Here is a 19,410-nt window from a genome sequence, read left to right as displayed (position 1 = left end):
CATCCACATATGCTTGGCAACAATACCTCTTTGTACTCCTTTCACCCAAAAACATCTTTGGATATAAATACAATTTTTTTATCCTGCATTCAATCTTGTTTTCCTGACATGTCCACAGGCAAATAACTGAGAAAACTGGTGACCACTGTGGGCTTCTCACAACAAAAATTCCTACCCCAATGGATAACTTGGAGTAGGAGCACTATTCTGTGGCACCAGAGCTTGTTACTGAAGTCTTGCTAGCTTTTAGGAAACTCTCTACTACTAAATCATCCCACTTACATAGTACCATGGTTACAGAAATCTGTCAGTCCCCAAGGTTGCCCTGATCAGCACAGCCATTGGCAATGGTAAATTTGATTTCTGGCCTTCCATTTTAACCTGATACATTGTGGGCGTGTCTAAACTTGTGCATTTACTGCACAGTAACTGAAATTACCGAGCAGTATGGGCACGTGTCTACACGTGCACACCCATACTGTGCAGTAAATATGGTAACTTATGCTGACTTGAGCGTAAATTGGATACCTGCATCATGCAGGTATCAAATTTATGCCTGATCAATTACTGCTCAGTAACACACATGTAGATGCCTTACTGCACAGTAACACTGTGTGTGTGGACTGACTTGGGACTAAGTTTAGTCTCAAGTCAGTCCACATACAGGATTAATGTGCTTTAACACCTACACGTGTAGACACTGGCCTTTTCTTACCTACTGCACAGGAAATTGGTGTAAATGCACATGTAGACACATCCAGTGTTGTGCAATACTATTTGGTAAATCAAGCTACCAGAGTAGATCTTCAACTCACTGACTTTGTTGAAGTAATTCTGATTTATACCAACTGAACAACTGGCTTATCATGTTGTGAGGTTTTTCCTTAAACTTCTAGCTTTGTGATAGTTTTTGCTATGCTTAATTGTAAAAACATTCCTTACCTGTGTAATTTCATTCATTACTATGTGAGTGCATCGTGCTTCATATTCTGGCCGTATTTGTTCTTCCTGCTCTAGGAACTCAACAGTGTCCCATTCATATTCCAGTTCAGCCTGCCGACGCTTCCAAAACTCCAGAAACAAAGTAACTAACCAAACAACAAACAACTAGAGCTATATCACATGTGCACTGTACACTGTTTTGACCTCTTGGGCTGTAATATGTGGATCATTAATTTTCTATATCGCTTTCTGCAGACATGGAATAAAATCTTTACTGGCTAGTGGGATGCTGCTAAGTCTTTATGAGAGAGAAAATAACAGGATCTTTTTCTTTACCAAATTACTGCTTTGATTATGTAGGTACTATTATGACATAAACCTCTGCATGAATGGTGTATAAGCACCTGCTGAAGATACATGGAAGTTTATTTTCTTTCATGAATATGTAAAAAAATATGAGCAACTTGGATTTTATATTGTGGGACTTTTTTGAAAAAAACTTATTATGGAATGCAAAGGAAAAGGAGTTTTTTGGTTAATCAAAGAAAAAATTATGTTTTAAAAAGAATACCTTAGCAATTTGCCACAGGGAAAAGACTAACATCCGTTTATTACCATATATACTTACTCAGTACATGCCTGCACCAGGTTTTCCAAAATTAGTTACAGTGAGTATACTGAAATCAAGCATGCACTAAGTAGAAAGCTCTATGGATTAGACTGAATATGGTCCTTGCGCCAATACATAGGCCTAAAAGAGAGTTGTTCCTCCCTCACCTATGAAAGACCTCCCACAGGAGCAGTCCCTTTGCTCTCTGCCAAGCACAAGGACAACTCATTCCAAGCAGGTGGTGAAAAAAGGTATAGAAGGGGCCTTTCTATCCTTTCCAGTACACCAAAGGAAACAATCTCCTGCAGTATCTTTCCACTGGGTTTGGTCCCCAGGATAAACTAAAAGAGTGTATAGGTAGCTATGATTTGCAACAGCTGCAAAAGGCCCTCAAGAACTAGCTAGATGGGGAATACTGAAGTCTAGACCCATCCTAGTTATGCCCCTCACCCTGCCACTATCCCAGTGCTAGCAGTCAGGGAAGGTTCTGGGTCATAAAATATGCTGTGTATCACTGGAAGATCTGCTTGTGCTCGGGGTGCTCAACCCCTGGCCTCGGGCCAAATCTGGCCCTGGGAGACAAATCATCCTGGCTGTGGGGAACCCTGTAGGCTAGACACTTGGTCCTGTATGCTGCAGAGTTGTGCAGGGCCATACAGGGGGCAGTGTGGGGTCCTGAGGCCCAATCCCAGTGTGCAGGCACTCAATCTGGCCCACAGACCAGCCCTGTGCCAGTCATTTCACCTGCAAGACCAAAAGGTTGAATACCACTGGCTTATGCGAAGGTCATCATCAATTTCCTATCCAGTTTATCTTTCCAGCTGTTCTGTGCCATTCAGGCTTTAGAGCTATGACCCATCTGTTGCCTATGTTTTATTCTTAAGAGATATTTTCTAATCATTAAAATAAATTACTCTGAGATCCAAATTCCAATCCTGTCTCTGCATCAGACTTACTATATTACTTCAGGCATGTGTCCTTTACTACAAGTTCTACTGGCATAGCTATGTTGGCTGCAAATATGAAAATCCCTGTATCCCCCAGCTAACAAAACTTTGTGCTGGCAAAGCTTCTGTTGTTCAGGGCAGTGGTTTAGCTATGTTGTAAAAAACCAAACAAACTCCTAATGGCATACACTGTGTCTCCAGGAGGGAATTCTATTGACACTGCTACAATAGCAGAAGGTTAGTAATCATAGTCATAGAAAATTAGGGTTAGATGGTACCTCTGGAGATCATCTAGTCTAACCCTGTGTTCAAAGTAATGTAGATATGCTACTCTGCACAGGGTACTGTGAGGCTTTTCATTTATATGTTATGGTGCTTTGAGATCTTTGAAAAAACATAAAGCAGGAGTACACTTAATACATCTAAAAATGCAACATTTTGTAAGTTATTTTATACCAGAGTCTTACAATTCAATGACAAGTACAATTAAAAAGCACCAGAACCAAGGGTCATTTGGATTCACTAAAGTTTTCACTTTCTACCAAAATATCATTCACCTCTGTATAAAATAGATTTATGATATGAATACTAATAGACTGATGGAGCCATTATAGTAACTATGGAGCTTTTAACTTTCAAACTATAAATTCTGGAACAACATACAAAACAGAAAATCATGATTTTTAACTAAGATGCAAATTACACATAAGCTATTGCAACAACAATGAAAAGACCAAATTAACATCAAGATGCTCTAAATCTGATGTAGGGAATTTCCTGCTGGTATCCTGAATTTTGCACATCTTTGAAAAAGTCTTCTTTTGAAAAAAAATATTATATTTAATTTAACAATTAATTTAAAGAAACAGTTACTATAAAATAATGTCTCGTTATCATAATTTGTCAATTTCTTGTCAGTTTATGTATATTATTAAAAAATGTTACTCAAATTGTCTTCCGTCCACTGCTTTTCATGCAACACTAACATAAAACTTACTTTCATAACTCTTTTACTAGCGTTTAAGTCATTGTTATTCTTAACCACCAATAAGTTTGTCCCCTGGTTAAGAGGGTACGGTTAAAGTTAATTCATTGTTGCTAATATGGACAATCCAGTGAAATGAGACAGTTTCTGGGCAAACAAGTTTTGCCTGGTCCACTGAATCCAATACCAAATGGCTTCAAGTTAGTGGAAATATCCTAATTAAAGAGACATTTAGCCTGCCTTAAGATGTCCCTAGAGTATAACTACTGTATTTTTAGCATATCAGTTACTTAAATGAAGAAGGAAGGAAAAAGTTACTGGAGGATATAATAACCATCTCTGTTTTTCCATTGCCTGCTGCACTCATACGGCTGCTAGTAGGCATAGACATTTCCAAGACTCTTTGGGAGAAAAACAGTTCATTTGCCAGACACACTTAAACATGTGGTTCCTGCTGGATCAATACTTGGAAGTTCTAATCTCTTTTTGCTTTTCTCCAGGTCTAACAGAATGAAGGAAAACTGAAAAACAACATTACTATCTGTCCCTTTAATTGTAAAGAAACCCTTTTTATTTTGCTAGAAAGAATTATGGGGCATGCATAGGTCTGGTGGTGACTCCCCTACAGTGAAACTGCTGAACACTAGACACTGAAGTAGTTGTAAAATTTTAGCCACATTTTTAGCTGATGCTGTAGGTTTGGCCAAAATGAGATGAAGAAACCACAGTTAAAAAGGAAAACCTTGAAAATGACTTACCCCATATTCCCATAAATACTGCAAACACTAGTGTTCCAAAGCTATCAAACATGCAGAGTTTCTAGAAAGAATTGAAAATAAAGTAGAGGGTTAATAAATAATACTCTGGGGGGGAGGGGGAGGTTCTTATACAAAACAAGAAGATAAGTTACTTGTTGCATATTTTGATGATATCTTTTAAACTTTTATATGGTTAATAAGCAATCTCCACCTTTTCTCATAGCATTTTTCTAATGTTAACCACTCCACAATAAATAAATGGAAAAAAACTAAATCAAAATATGACCCAAATATTCAGTAAAAGAATATAAAAATGGCCCAGTATCAATACACCATCTGTTTACTGGACTGAAGACCGTACATTTCACTTGACACATATGTATTTATACATACGTTAGAAGTAGTAAAATATAAAATGATAAAAAATCTACTGGGTTAATAAGAGAACATTATTTCAATATGGTTAAGTAACAGAAGGTGGGCAGAAGGCAGGGTAGATATGCACCTTTCTAGACTAACAGAAGGTGGGGTCATCCTCTGACTATTTTTACAACACCCCTTCCCTATTATTTTACCTTCCTCTCCCCTTTAGATTCCTGTGCTAAAGAACAAAAAATCATTAGAATTGACTGAAGTTTTCCCAATCAGTAGTTTATCTGATTGAAAAGTTAAAAATGAAGCTTTATAGAGGCTAAAACAAGTTGCACACTTCAATCAAATTCAGTGAACAGTTGGAACTGTGATTTGCTCCCATCCAATGAGAATCGGAGAAAAACTAGAAAAATTTGAATTTTTTTTTTTCATTTTCTAAACAGAATGGCTTGCTGTCATTGGGAAATTCTCTTTTGAAATCTAAGTCAGCTAAATTTAACTGATACAAAGAATAAAAGTAAAAAACACACCAAAATATAACATATATACCGGAATCCAAGATGACTTCAAATTTAAGATGACCCACCAAAATTTAGATTCTATACATGGAAAATTATAAATTTGTTATAATTGTTCATTTATACAATTTAATTAGTGGAAGGTCATCTTAAATTCATCACTGACTGTCCCTGCCCCTACCTTCTGCTGCAGCTGTATTCCTCCAGGGCAGTCAGAAGCAGTTCAGCTGTAGCCCAGCTAGGAAGAAGCGAATGGGGGGGGACAGGCTGCAGGTTCCTGCTTGTACCCTGCAGCCAACCCTGCACTCCCCCTGGCCATGTGCTCCCTCTCCAACTGAATGAGCTGTTCCAGCCTAGGGATGTGGCTGCTCAGGTCTGGGTTCAGCCAGAAAATTGGGGGGGAAATCTCATTCATGTAAATAAAGTAAAGCCAAACATTCCATTTTAGATTTAACAAAATGCTGTATTTCACCCATACCCAAGTATTTTTAGTTTTTTGTTTTGATGAGAAAAACCAAAACTTTTTCGTTAAAGGTCCAGCTGAAATTCATTTATTGACTTTTCAGTTGACCCACTGAATTAAAAAAAATATCAATGATTTGCACAGTTCTTGCAACTCTTCAGAAATCAGACTGGGAAACACTGAGACATATTTACCTATAAATAGTACAGGTGAAAACATAAAAGTTATTGTAACTGAACTTACAAAACACATTGGTAGGCTGCAAACAACAACTTACTTTAGAGGATTCACAGGTGATGGTGAGATTCCAGTATGTACATTCTCGATCACACTGAGGGCACATTATGATATTGCCTCCTATGTTGGGATCACACACTTCTTGGCTAAAAATAAAATCACTCATTCACACAAACATAAAGCCAAGCTCTCTTCAAGGCTTGTCGATGGTGTGAGGACTAGGTGAAGTAAGGGATAAACTGCTTGACACACAGTTTTCACACTTTGGGCCCTCCCCCCATTTTCATACTTAGCCTTCAGTTTACTGCACATTAGATAATACAGAACAGCAGGAAATATCTGCTGTTATGCTTTGCAGTACGCTCTAAAGTAGCTCAGTTTAAGAATAAAACAAGTAAAAAATCTTAATTGCACTGTTCCTTTTTAAGGTTTTGAGGTGACTCTGTTAGCTGACAAATATTCTGTGGGCAGATTACCCTCTGTTACCCCCTTCCACAGCTTTCAATACAGCTATTGGAGGAGGGGACAGTTGTAGATGAAAAAAACAGGGCTTCTGCCTGCCAGGCTATAGAAAGACTGCAGAACTACTTGAAGCGGCAGAAGTAGTTTGCATGGTTCTAGCTACAGAAGAAAAAGAAGGACCAATGACAGGTACAGAGAAGGATGACAGAAAGAACAGTGACTGGGTACTGGATGGTGCTCTACTTAAACATGCTGCGCTGCTCCATGTGTAACATCTCCAAACCAGAAGGAGCATAACTGCATCACACAGTCTATGCCCAGGATAACTGTTTCAGCACAGCTGCCTAGTGGGGAAAATTAGTACAGAATATGTTTGAACCGTACATCAGGTACCTCCATGATCTCATGATAGGAGACAAAAAGGGGGACTATCTTGTTTAGTTTAGCAAAACAGTGTTTGATACAACTTTTAATTGCTCTCTATAAATACATCAAGGACAGTAGACACTAGAGAGGGAGAAGACTTAAGTTAAAGGACAATGTTATACAAGCACAAGGAGTGTAAACTGTTCAAGATTAAACTTAGGTTATAAACACTGTTTGAATTCCCAGCCATTGTTTTTGTGTCATAGAGGAGTAAACCCTCCTAGCCTTAAGGAGTTGATTAATGTATGAATGAGATTATATAGTGATGTTGCCTGTGACAGTAGAGAAGCTGGATGTGTGACTCAGGAGGCCTCTTTCATTCATCTGTCCTAATGTTCCTATGAGTAGGGATCTGTATAAGTTGGTTCTAGTAGCCCCTCCTTAGTCAACATCTCTCTCCAGGATATAACCATGGGGTAGAGGTCTCTAACACATCTGTGTCATCAGATTGCCTGTTTTCCTTCTATTGAAAAGGTGGAATGAGCAGCTGAGCATCTTCATTTTTAAGATGTTTGTTTTAACAGGCCCACCTGCCCTATGTGAAAACACTTGATGAGAAAGTTCTTACTCCCCCTTAGGGAGTAACATAATTAAAATGACACGTTACATTAACTTGTTCTGGAGCTAAGATTTTTCACTGTTTGTTCTGTATTTGTACACTATATATGGATTTTTGCCCAGATATGTGCAAGTACAAAGAAAATCAGGAAATAAAATCTTCCACAGGAATCAGCATAATGTTCTCTGCATGTCTGCTACTCATCTGCCCACATGACATATTTATCTTCAGATACAAGCCAGCTTCTGTTATCCTTCACGTTCATTTTGTCTCCAGCTTAGTTATTCCATTAACTTGATTTTTGTTCTTGCAAGGATTGATCCACCACCCACTGAAGTCAAAAGGAGCCTGTTCTGTCAGTTCAGAGATTAACTGTTAGAGCAGGCTCTTAATTAGCCCTTTCTTTCCCATACAGTCCTAGCTTCCCAACAGATGTTAATCATTTGATTCCGTTTCAGATGCTCTGCTGTATTTTTTATTTTTTCAGGGTCTCATTGTCTCTGCTTTTCTTTTTATTTCCTTTTACTTATTTTGTAAGCTAGAGATTGGTTTCAGTACATTTCTGAAGCTCTTTTAATGTTCTAGTTGCTTTAATTATGTTCCTCATCTGTCCTTTTCTTCCATGCTGGGTTTTTTTTTGTTGACATGCATCTCTCTGTAAATTCTGACTTGTAAAGCCTTTGGGCCATAATGGACCATCCATCTTATATCTTAAAAGATGATGGCATGATATGGCCCTTTGTTTGCTTACTTTTTGTTAGGCAGAAGAAAATAAACAAAGAGTATAGGCAGGAACATTTACAATGAGAAAAGAAAAAATGAAGGAAAAAGAGCAAAAGAAGAAGAGGGAACAAGGGGCATAGAGCTAAAAGGCCCCAAAATGTGCTTGCAACCTTTATACATACTCGTCATTTCTGTTGTAATAGTGCTCGTTTGCTAATTCAGTGAACCTCTGCACTAACAGGGTGTACCTTTTTGAGTGCCTAGCAAACTCTGCACTCTTAAGTTACATACTCAAAATTTTGTATATATTAGAATATGTTTGAACTGTACATCAGGTACCTCCATGTGCAGTTGTCCTTTGTTATGCATCCATATAAAAAACAGCCAAGTCCAACTACTGCTGCCAGTAACAGCATCTGAGTGTAAAAACCAAGCCAAGCAAAATAGATTCCAATTTTCTCTCCATAATATTTCCTGTTGGGGTGAGGAGGAAAAATACTCTTTCAAGATGCAATAACTCCACATTCCTTTCTCAAATAGCTTCCTATTCCAAATATTGTGAGCCAGACTCCATTTTCATATTTTTATAGCATGCACTGTGTGATTGCAAAGTGTAACTTACTATATCTGTGAATATGTACCATTTTTATGCTTGCATAGAATATCTTCTTCCCAAATGCAGTTTCCAAAAATGAGATCACTTGTTATAGAAGTTCAATTTTGGTTAGTTACATATGCATGTACCTATATCTCAGAAACTCAAGAACAGAGCCTGATCAAATGTATAGGCTGATATAAGTATGTATGTCTATAATAAGCAAACCCTGAATCCTCAATGTACCAAAAAGTAAATATTTGATGTGACTTTTTAGGTCCCTGTGTATTGAACTGATCAAATTGAAACCCACCTGACAAAATCTAACGGCTGCAGTTTGAAAATTTTTCGAGGGTGGGCCCATTCCTTATACAGAAGATATCGTTCACTGGGACAATTGGGATCCTCTGACTTGTGCCTGAAACAAGACTGCACAACAGAATGCACATAAAACGAGTATCCCACTAAGCCAGTGGTTCTCAGCCTTTCCAGATGTAAGGGATCCCTTGTTAGACTCAAGGCACTCCCTGAAAAAGACTCTCATGCAAAGATGCACACAAGTCCCACTCTAAGTGGAGGTCTGGATTGGGTTTGTAAGACCAAATTGTGAAATGGGTGGAATGCCCTACAAAGACAGCTCTTTGGAATCTGCAAAAAATATCAATCAGAAAAAAATATTTTAGTTTAATTTTTTGTAGAAAAATTTGTGGTTTCTGTGTCATTTTTTGTGGATTTCCTCAATGGAAATTTAAATACCAAATAATTTCATCTGAAAGCCAAAAAAATCCCTTTGGTTTTGACATGCTGCCAGAAGTGCCTCACAGGAACTGTAGCTGGTTCTCCTTGATGAACCAAGTGCCCAGTCATACTGCCTTGTCCTCATGCAACACATAGGTAACATTTTCGAAGCAAAATATTTGAATTTTCAGCTGAAAACTTTGGCTTCTGGGAACTTGATTTTTCTGTGAATAATCAAAATTCTTTGAGAAAAGCAGATGCTTTTTAAAAATAAATAAATAAACTACAGCAAACCTTTAGTTAAAACCTCCCATTTTCCACAGGAAAACTTTTCAAGGGAGATTTTTGTCCAGCCCTGCTTCACAGTCAGTGAACAGGTAGAATCATCCAGAATGTCCAGATGCATTTTGACATTGTATGGGAATCATACATATGCCCTCAACATTCATTCCTGCATTTGTCAATAAAGAATTATTCCAAGCATTAGACTTACATCATGAAGAGGAAATGCTGCCTTGTAGATCCCAGAGTCCAATAGTTTGTTAATACCAAACTTTTTCACATTGCCTCTAACTTCATATTCCACGCGGGAAAGAATAAAGTAAACCTGAAAAAAAGCCTCATCTCTCTTACAATTTGCAATTAATCAGTGTAGACCAGGGGTCAGCAACCTATGACCTACAAGCTGGATCTAGCCCACCAAGTGACTGGATCTAGCCCGTGAAGTCCAGGCACCTGCGGTGATTCAGCAGTGGGAGATGCCTGTAGCAATTCTGCAGGAAACTGGCATGGTTTGATGGGGGAGGAGGCATTGTGGGGAAGTTACAGCAGTAGCACTGCGGCAGCAGGGGAAGCAGCAGTGTCAGTGCCACTCTGCTAAGACTCAGCAGTCACCTGTGGAGCTAGCTCTGTTTTAGCAGCCTGCCACTGATTGCTGATGCCTGATATAGAGGATAACCACGTTAGCATAGTCACAGAAGTTCTGTGGGAGAAATTCACTGTACAGGGCCTTTGCCCAATTTTAGTACCCTCTTATATTCTACTAGCAAATTGCCCAACAAGAATGACAGGTGGGCAGGGACACATCCCACGTCTGGTGTCCCCCCTTTGGGTCCGGGTCCATTCTCCCCCTCTTCTCCCTGCCAGTTCGGGTCCAGGCCCATTCCCTCCCTCTTCCCCCCCAGGTCCAGGCCCGTTCCCCACCCCTTTGGCTCCGGGCCCATTCCCCTGCACCTCCCAATGAGGTTTTGGGAGGGTTTTTTTTTTTGTAGCAATGATGGTTGTGCTGCTTCTGTTGGAAATAGAAATAAACAGATTTAGGCAAATAAGCCTTTATATTAACTTACAATTCGGCTTCTGGTTGCAGGGTTGAAGAACATGTCTTTGTCCTGAATGTAAAAGTTAGACAAATGGTCCTTTTCAAATGGGGCAGTGAAAAACTCTTGTTCTGGTTTGATGATATTTTCATCCACTCTGAAGAGTCTACTGAACCAGTTGAAAGCTGAATCTCGGGCTTTCAGGTCATTGGGCTGCAGAGGTAATTTGATGTGCATAACCTCAGCATATGTGCATAGCACTTCCCAAGGTGCATGCACTTTTACAAAAATAAGGTGTTCATCCAGGACCTAAAAGGCAATCATATTAAAAATATACTTGTGTGAAAAATTAAATCAAAAAAGTTTTAAAAATCTTTCAAACTACAAGCTTTTCCCATCCTTTTAAAGCCCATGGAAGACCTATTCAAGGCTGTATTCCTTTTCCATTATAGTGAACATCTAATTCGCTTCCATGGTAGAGGTAGGCAGTGGGAACGTTCTGGATAGAATGGCATTTTTAAAACACTACCAAATCATTGCATTAAGGGTAACATTTCTGTAAAATATTACAAAGTAATTTAACAAAGCTTTCTGCATAATCATTTATTAACATTTCTATAATTATTAAAAAGATTCTGGTCCATGAGCATGGCAGAATTATCAAAACCTGCAAAGAAAGTACAACACACACATGTTGCAGCATATTCAGTATTGGACTGGTATCCAGAGTTGCCAACCCAAGACAAATTTTTAATGACAACCTGACTCTCTCCAATGCCTGAAGAAGGATGTTTGTGCCCAAAAGCTTGCAAAGAACAATCTTTCCAACTACTGAGTTGGTCTAATAAAAGATATCACATTTACCCAACGAACCTTGTCTGCCTAATGACAACCTGCAAACTTTTGTACCGACACATATTTTGACTGACAGGTTTTACATAACGTAAATGTAACCCTTCTGCCAGACCCTGGGCAAAAGTCAAATTTAAACCATAATAAAAAATTCTGGTTGTCAGTAAAATGTTTTCAGATTATCAATAAAAAAATGTTTTTAGATTGGTAATCCTACTTGATGGCAGCAAACATTTTACACCACACTGAGGTCCTCTACTTACCCGAACACCCTGAGCCCCCAACCATACCCTGTACCATGCTGCCCCCCTCCTCCCCCGCAGTCCAGCTCCTAGTCTTACACCCACTGGCCCCACTCCCCCTATCCTGGAATGGACCCCCACTGCCTGCCACAGTATTTGAGGCAGACAGGATGGAACAGCACCAGCACATGGCTGGGGGTTGGGGAAGGAGGTACAGAGAATCTCTTGAGCCACAAAGTCCTGAGAAGAGCTCCCTTCAGGGTGCTTCACTTCTCAGACACCTGGTGGTGGTGCTGTGCTCTGTCTGTGTTTCAACACTGGGTGCCTATAGACGTTTGGGGGACCTGTTCTAAGTCCTGGCACCATGCATTAGAGCACTCTCTTCCCGCTCCCCTCACAGATGTTCTCCAGTTGGGCTGAGGGGATTGAGCCTGCCTGCACCTGCCCTGGACAGCAGGCAGGGATGCTCCAGCCTGCTCCCTCCAAGGAGGCTGCTGAATCACTTCACTCCCCAGCCCCGCTCCCCTCTCCAGTTGCAGGGCTATCAGCAGGGGAGGGAGGAGTCGGGGAAAGCAGCATAGAGCCTGGGTGGAGCTGGAGTGAAGGGAGGCGGTGAGTTGTCTGGGGTATTGTGCGGAGTTGGGCTGGGACCGTGAGGCAAGGGGGCTCTGTTCCACCCCCTCCACCCACCAACTCCAGCCTGGCCAAACCCAGCCAGCAGCTCCATGCTGCTCCCTTCTCCTCCTCCCCCCTCCTCCACTGACAGCCCTACAAATCATGAAAAATTAACCCTGGAGGGAACACATGTTCTCTAAGGTGCTCTGCTTTAGAGCACCTTTATCTAATACCTCATTTGAGGCAGGTTAATTTTTCACGTGATCAGCCATTTAAAAACCGCTCTGCAGCTGTGCATATGTGTTATGGCATGGCACTTTCAGGAACCCAATCATATAAAAAATGTAACTTTGTAAGAGCCCATTGAGTCCTGCTTTTTTTCCCCTACCAAAGAGCTTCAATCAGCTCTGAATGCTTCTTGTTGTCACAGATGGCACACTTTTTTTTTTTTTACAGATTTTATGGACAAATGTTTTTAGCTTGGCTGTTTACAGGTGGTAAAAGGACTGTGGTATTTACCTGCTGGTATTTAAAATTTTTCTCTCTTGCAATCAGAGCCACTACAGTCTAAAGGTCAAATCATGTCCTGGAATGGGCAAGTAGAGGTGTCTTGCCTAGTGGGCAAGAAGAGCAAGATAGAAGATACTCAGAGGTATGTCTGCACCATACCTTGGAGGGTTAGGACACTTTGCTGGGACATAGGAGGTAGGGTTCAATCTCCAAAGCTGAAGGGAGCCTAAAACTCAGGTCTCTAATCTTTAAGTTATTCATGGAGGCAGAAGAGAAGCCTAATGCTGCTGTCCATGTAGATATCAATCTGCTTTGTCAGAAGTCCTGCTGAGATACATATGTCTTTATACACTCAGGGAGAAGTAGAATTCCAATTAATGTATTTCTTAGGCTAGAAACAGGCTTGTCCTGAGACATGTTGTGCTTATGTTTTTCCTGGAATAAAGAAGTCCTGCTTTTCCACCACTGACTGAATGATGCAATCCCAGGATAAACATTCAGACACACATCACAATATCCTGGGACAAACTGTTAGTACTTGTTATCCCATGAACCCTTTTAGGGTTTAACCCAGGACAGCGGGCATGGGTGTCTGAATCACTATACTTTGTCCCATAGAAAATTGTTTCTCCTGAGACAAATGCAACACCTGCTTGTAGCCCTAGGTGACTGAGTGCTGCCCCCTGAAATGAACAGGACATCTATGTGTCTCCACAGCACAAAGCAGAATTTTCTTCAAAGAGTGGTGGGCCGGGGGGGCGCAAAACAAGCTGCCACAGAGCAAGTCAATGACAGATATCCTGCTATAACTCAGAGGTTTCTGGCTGCTGGACAAGGAGTAGAGAAAGCAACCAAAATGAAACCTTTGATCTCCTAGGAACAAAGAGAAAGAAAAATGCTATAGTTAATTTACAAACTTCACCTCCTTATCCAAATGGTGCCAAAATCTGAACTTAGATATGGTTGCCCACATAAAGGAAATGTTACTCACCGATCTTGTTGCTTCAAGTTCCAAGCCATTGCTTATCAGATTTGACTCGTAGTTTTCTCTTTTCCTCTGCTAAAAGTGATGGCAAGTAGTAATGCATTTTTGTTCATTTGTATTTGTATAAAGCAATGTATATAAAAGTAAAAAATTATTCAACAAAAGTGAAAAATCCCTCAACTGACAAGCTGCTGTGCACAATACCCATGCTATGACCACAATGGCAATGGGTGCTCTATTAACCACCAGTCTTCAAATTCTTCATCTAACAGCAGCTATGTAGAATGCCCACACTCCTGAAATGTGGCAAGCACTTGATCTTTAGTCCAATTTGAGGTAAAAAGAATCACTAGTTCAGCTCTTGAGCCAGATTTGGTGTTCTAGTTTACTGAGGTAAGAGTTAGCTTCAGCTTTTTACTTAATGAGAATACTCAACACTGTGATCATCCGTTGGGAAACACTGGAGTATCCCATCTGTAGCGTAAAAAACCCAGAGGAGAGGGCAGCAGACTAGGTGAAGGAGCAGTTTACAGGCAGGAGGCAAACTGAAATCGAAATAAGGTTCCTACCAGGAAGGGGCCATACTATTGTACTGGAACAAAGGTAAAGCCCTTTCTATTGCCAGAGAAGGGCTAAAGATTTCTGGTTACTGGTTTATTTGTTTGTTCAATGCAAGGAATGTGTTTCTGTGTTTAAAGGCCTGGCTAAGGAGCATTTTTGGGAGCAAAGCCAGCCCTCAAGGCAGCAGGCTCACTAACCCGCTTACATGAATCTTGAATTATTTTCTGCACAGGGGCCCAGCTTCAACATGAAAAATAGAGTGCCAAGTCCTAACATCCCTGCCCCCTCGCCTCCCCCCAAAAACCTTAAAGCCTTGTGGTAAGGGTACTCTCCAGGGAAGTGAGAGATATGGCTTTCAGTCTGAGAAGGAAACTGAACCTAGTCTGCCCACTTCCTGAGCAAATGTTCTCACCACAATGTTGGTGAAGGCCACACCACTTTTTCCTCTGGCTGTGCTTCTTTTTTAAAAAAAAAAGAAAGAGAAAGATAGAGAACGAGGGAGAGCAAGCAAATGCAAGTCTTGACCTGTTCTTTCAAAGAATGGGTGTAGGCATAAACTCTCAAGAAAGGATTCTGTGCTGTGGCTTTACCCTGAACAGAGGTGCAAGATTTCAGACATACCTCTATGCTGTTTCCAGTTGGCTAGTTCTAGGCAACTTCCTGTTTAGCATGTTGTTTTTCTGGGTACTGTATTTCCCCGTGCACTGTGTAGGGAGCCTATATAACTCACACAGGGTTCTACATTTCAGCAGCCACATGCCTACAAGTGCAATTTCTGCAATTCTTGACTTCACTGCAATTCCTGAATTGCAATTCCTGAATTCCACACAAATGGAATTCCTGAATTCACTGCAATTCCTGACTTGTAGATGACTAAATCTTTTATTAAATCTTGCTTGAATTCTCAAACAAGAATATTTCAAAGGTCCACATATGCTAGTACCCTTCATGCAACAGTAACTTATGTATTTAAAGCCTGTGTACACTTGCATCGACTTCAATGGAATTGGGTTCACTATCTTAATAGTAATTATTATATAGGGTCAGCTCCAAGGTCCATCTATCCCAGTAGCCTGTCTCTGCCAGAAGCCAGTCCCAGACACTTTGGAGGGGATTGCAGGAACTCTGCAGTAGCTAGCAGTGGGATAATCAGCCCTGTAATTACGGCTTATCATGATTGTTAATATTTATAGATTGGTGTAAGTCCTGAAACACAGAGTTTATTATCCTTCCAACATTTTTACTACCATTAAATTATGCTAATGCTAAATATTCTTGACAACCATATAAATGGCCAATCCCCTTTTAGAGCTTGTTAAATTCTTGGCCTCAACAACTCCTTGTGGTAATGTGTTCTTCAGCTTAATCACATGTTGTATTAAAAAGGAGTTCCTTTTTAATTTTACACATTTTTATTTCATGAGGTATCTATCTCTTTGTTCTTGTGTTATGAGCCTGGGAGAACAGAAGTTTCTGATCTGTCTCCAGCATTCATTCAGACCGTTCAGCAGTCTAGACCAGGTGTGCTTAACCCCCAGCCCATGGGCCAGATCTGGCCCCTGACACTATGTTATTTGGCCTGTGGGGCTCCCCATAGATTTGTGGAGAGCCCTGTCAGCTGTGGTCCTGCACACTAGATCAGGCACACAAGGTGGCATGGGACCCAATCCTGACATGTGGAGGCCAGGCAGGAGCAGTCCAGAGCCCAACTGCAGCTGGGTGGAGGCAGCATAGAGGCATGCAGCCTGATCCCAGCCAGGTGGAGGCAACACAGGGCCCCAGAGCCTGATTCTGGTCAGATAGGGGCAGCATAGGGCCCAGGAGCCCAATCCCAGACAAACAGGAGCAGTGTGGGAATGGGAGCAGGAGCAGTGCCCTAGAGCCTGATCCTGGCTGGGTAGGGGTTGGGAGGAGGCAGTGCAGGGACCATGGGCCTGATCCTAGTATGTGAGGGTGGCGCAGGGTCCAATCCAGCTCAAGGACTGGCCCTATGCCATTCATCTGGCCCATGGAGCCAAAACCGTGAGCACTATTCCATATGCAGAGACATGTTCTCTTCCAGGAATCTCATTTATAAAGTAAACAATTCTGATATTTGCAAATTCTCTTCCTATGAGACTATTTCCATAGCCTGGATCATCCTTTTCTCCTTCTTTGAACCACTTTTAACTCTGCAACAATCTGGATTATACACAGTAATCCAAATCAGCCTGCACCACTGATTTCCACAAAGGAATGTTTTTCACCATCCTGTTTCGTACATCTCCTTTTTTGTTGGATTTTTTTTACTACTGCTGTACATTGAGCCAGAGGCTTTCACTGAGCTGCCTAAAGTGGCATATAGGTCACTTTCTTGAACCAATATAGTTAATTCAGGAAGCTGTACAGGGTAAGTGTAGTTTAAATTTTTCCAAAAAGGGTGCATTCCTTTGCATTTGTCAACAACTAATTTAATTTTCAACCATATTGCCAAATCACCTAGCTGGTTTAATTCCTCAAAGTCATTCTGCTTCTGAAAAACTGAAATGATACTCTGCCATCTGCAGATCTTGCTACCTCATTAGTCTCTCTCCTTTCCAGATATTTAAATATACTAAAACACAGGGGATTCAGGGCTACCTTACAATTAACCTTTTGCCATGGTGAGAATTAACCATTTAATCCTACCCTATCATTTCTGTCTCCTAATTTGTTCTGGTGACAGTGAAGAAGATACACAATGCTGTTTCATAAGAAACTATTACAATCTGATCCCTACTGCCATTCAGCTGATAGACAAGCATTTTCATTTATCCCAGTAAGTACAAATGTACATATTTTTCTTATTTATAGACATCTAATTATTTTTCCAGTCATACTAATCAGTTTTCCCCAATAGTTTTTTGTGGCAATGAGTTCCATTTATTCTTCAAAACTTTACAGGGTAATCTTAGTCTTTCAGGAAGAGAATATTAAGCCCACTGGGTTAAAAGACTGCCCTCTGTCCAGTTAGCGTGGCGGACACAGAGGACGAGTCCCTGCCAATCCAGCATTTTCAGAGATTATAATTTCATTGCAACTCTGATGATACTTGGGGTTTTTGTTAAAACCTCAATTGTATCATTAAGGCATCACTTAAGTATCTCTGCTTTGGAGTTTGTTTTTTTTCCTAAGAAAGAGAAAGTCCCTATCACTCAAAATTGCAGAGAGTAGGTTGAAAATGTGAGTGGAGCATAGTATAAGGACACAAACACTGGAAGGCAAAGAAAAATAATGCGAAATATTTTATTTTATAGAGAATTTTTCATGATTTTTGAGCCAATCTTAATTCTGGGGTGTGTGACTTATTATTAATTATGCCCCCTACTGCTAGAAATTACTTTTAATAACTAGACTGAAAAAAATTACTTCTGGCCCCACTTCCCCATAAAGCTGTCTACTAGGTCTAGAGACATTCCTGACTTCTTTCCTCCCCCAGCTGATGAGGCAAGGAAGTGGAAAGCATAATACAAGTGGGGCTGTCTCAGGAACAGAGACCTTATTTCCACTACTCCACTTCCTTCAGCCGGACTAAAGGAAAATGTATGTATGATTTCCCGTCTTTCTTAATCCATTGGGCTCTTTCATCTTTCTTACCTGATTGAATGATGGCAGGGCAGCTGGGTGCACTAGTTCATACACTGTGTCATCTTTCACAGTCCCAAACTATGGCCTTAAAGTATCCTATATTTGTTTTCAGTGTTTATTTTAACTATCACCAACATTGTTCTTTCTTCTGAGGACTAACACATTATAAAATAAGAGAAGTAAAGCTGGGTTATTTAAAATTGGTTAAGCTCATTTTTTGTTTGCCATGTAGCTAAACTAAATTAGATTTACTATATTTGATTGGCAAGACACATTATGAAAAGATGTGAAAACAAACTTCTCACATCTTGTGAAAACAAACTTCTCACATCTTGTTGAAGTTCTTGTAAAACCTTTCTGTAGAAATTGCTGAATATGAAATATTTGCTGAGGGTTATTTTTTGTTTGGTGAAATTGTTATGAAAACTATTTGTATGAAGCTTGCATTGTTTTATTGGATGCCATCCTCAAAAACTAAAGATTCTAGTCCAGTTTCCACTGAAATTGAGTCTTTCACTGCATTTCAACTGGAGTAGGACTAGGACAAATGCCACATTCTTTATTCATTTATGTTGAATATACTTTTCTATTGTTTCCATATTAGGTTTCAACTATATGCTCTCTAAGAGGTGTTAACAGATAAAATGGTATGCTGGTTCATTTGGGGCAGATTATTTATATGTCATATTACTTATATGTCACGCCATGGCACTGGGTAGAATGCAAGCCCGGTCAGGATTTGCCCCAGTAGGTGGAACACATTACGGATAAAGTCCTGGCCCTATTGGAGTCAACTGGTGCTTTGCCATTAACTTCAGTGAAACCAGGATTTCACCCCAAGAGAACAAAGCCCACTGGATCTATTACTCTTCAATAAACCTCTGGCTAATAGCTATATAAAATTGCCAAGGGAGTCAAACAGTAGCACAAACATGAAATCTTTTATGCTTTAAGCTCCTTGAATTACACGGTGTGCTTATAAAGTTTGGCATTTTTCAGCTCATTATTGATCAGGGACTGACAGTGGAGTCTGCAGTATTTAAAGTTGATTGTAAATGACAAATTTCTGAGTTTGGTTACTTGTAACAGTATTTCATCATAAAAGCAGTAGTCAGTTTGTCCCAGAAGAAAATATAACCAAATAAGCAGTGGCATCAGTAAAAGACAAGATACCAATTAACGATTACTCTAGGGCAGATAAAATCTTTATATATTTTAGGTAGTATAATCTTGAAATTCTGATAGGCCAAAATGTTAATTTTATTGTTACATTGCTTATTTATTAGCATGTTCCAAGGCTACAAAGCTGCATCATAAATAAATCACCTTTCCCTCCCTATTTTCATTTAGCTTTTCTCTCTTCTGTTACTCCATACTTTGTTTCTTCT

The 19,410-nt window shown here is 40.1% G+C and overlaps 1 protein-coding gene across 4 annotated transcripts in view; it reads right to left on the bottom strand.

Moving 5' to 3' along the window:
• ANO6 (anoctamin 6) overlaps positions 1 to 19,410 on the bottom strand; it is a 115,445-nt gene that overhangs the window by 29,916 nt on the left and 66,119 nt on the right. For 2 of the 4 annotated variants that reach the window (XM_014601101.3, XM_019492780.2), the window contains exons 4-11: positions 13,862 to 13,930; positions 10,682 to 10,960; positions 9,829 to 9,942; positions 8,911 to 9,026; positions 8,342 to 8,476; positions 5,873 to 5,978; positions 4,243 to 4,303; positions 943 to 1,088 (exon numbers count right to left, since the gene is read on the bottom strand). In XM_014601101.3, coding sequence (XP_014456587.1) covers positions 943 to 1,088; positions 4,243 to 4,303; positions 5,873 to 5,978; positions 8,342 to 8,476; positions 8,911 to 9,026; positions 9,829 to 9,942; positions 10,682 to 10,960; positions 13,862 to 13,930 — 1,026 coding nt within the window. The remainder of the gene's footprint in view (positions 1 to 942; positions 1,089 to 4,242; positions 4,304 to 5,872; positions 5,979 to 8,341; positions 8,477 to 8,910; positions 9,027 to 9,828; positions 9,943 to 10,681; positions 10,961 to 13,861; positions 13,931 to 19,410) is intronic. The other 2 variants (XM_019492779.2, XM_014601104.3) reach the window with 2 other exon arrangements.

The sequence above is a fragment of the Alligator mississippiensis genome, chromosome 4 (genome assembly GCF_030867095.1).
Source record: "Alligator mississippiensis isolate rAllMis1 chromosome 4, rAllMis1, whole genome shotgun sequence".
Classification (NCBI taxonomy): domain Eukaryota; kingdom Metazoa; phylum Chordata; order Crocodylia; family Alligatoridae; genus Alligator; species Alligator mississippiensis.
This window is presented reverse-complemented; position numbering and strand designations above follow the sequence as displayed.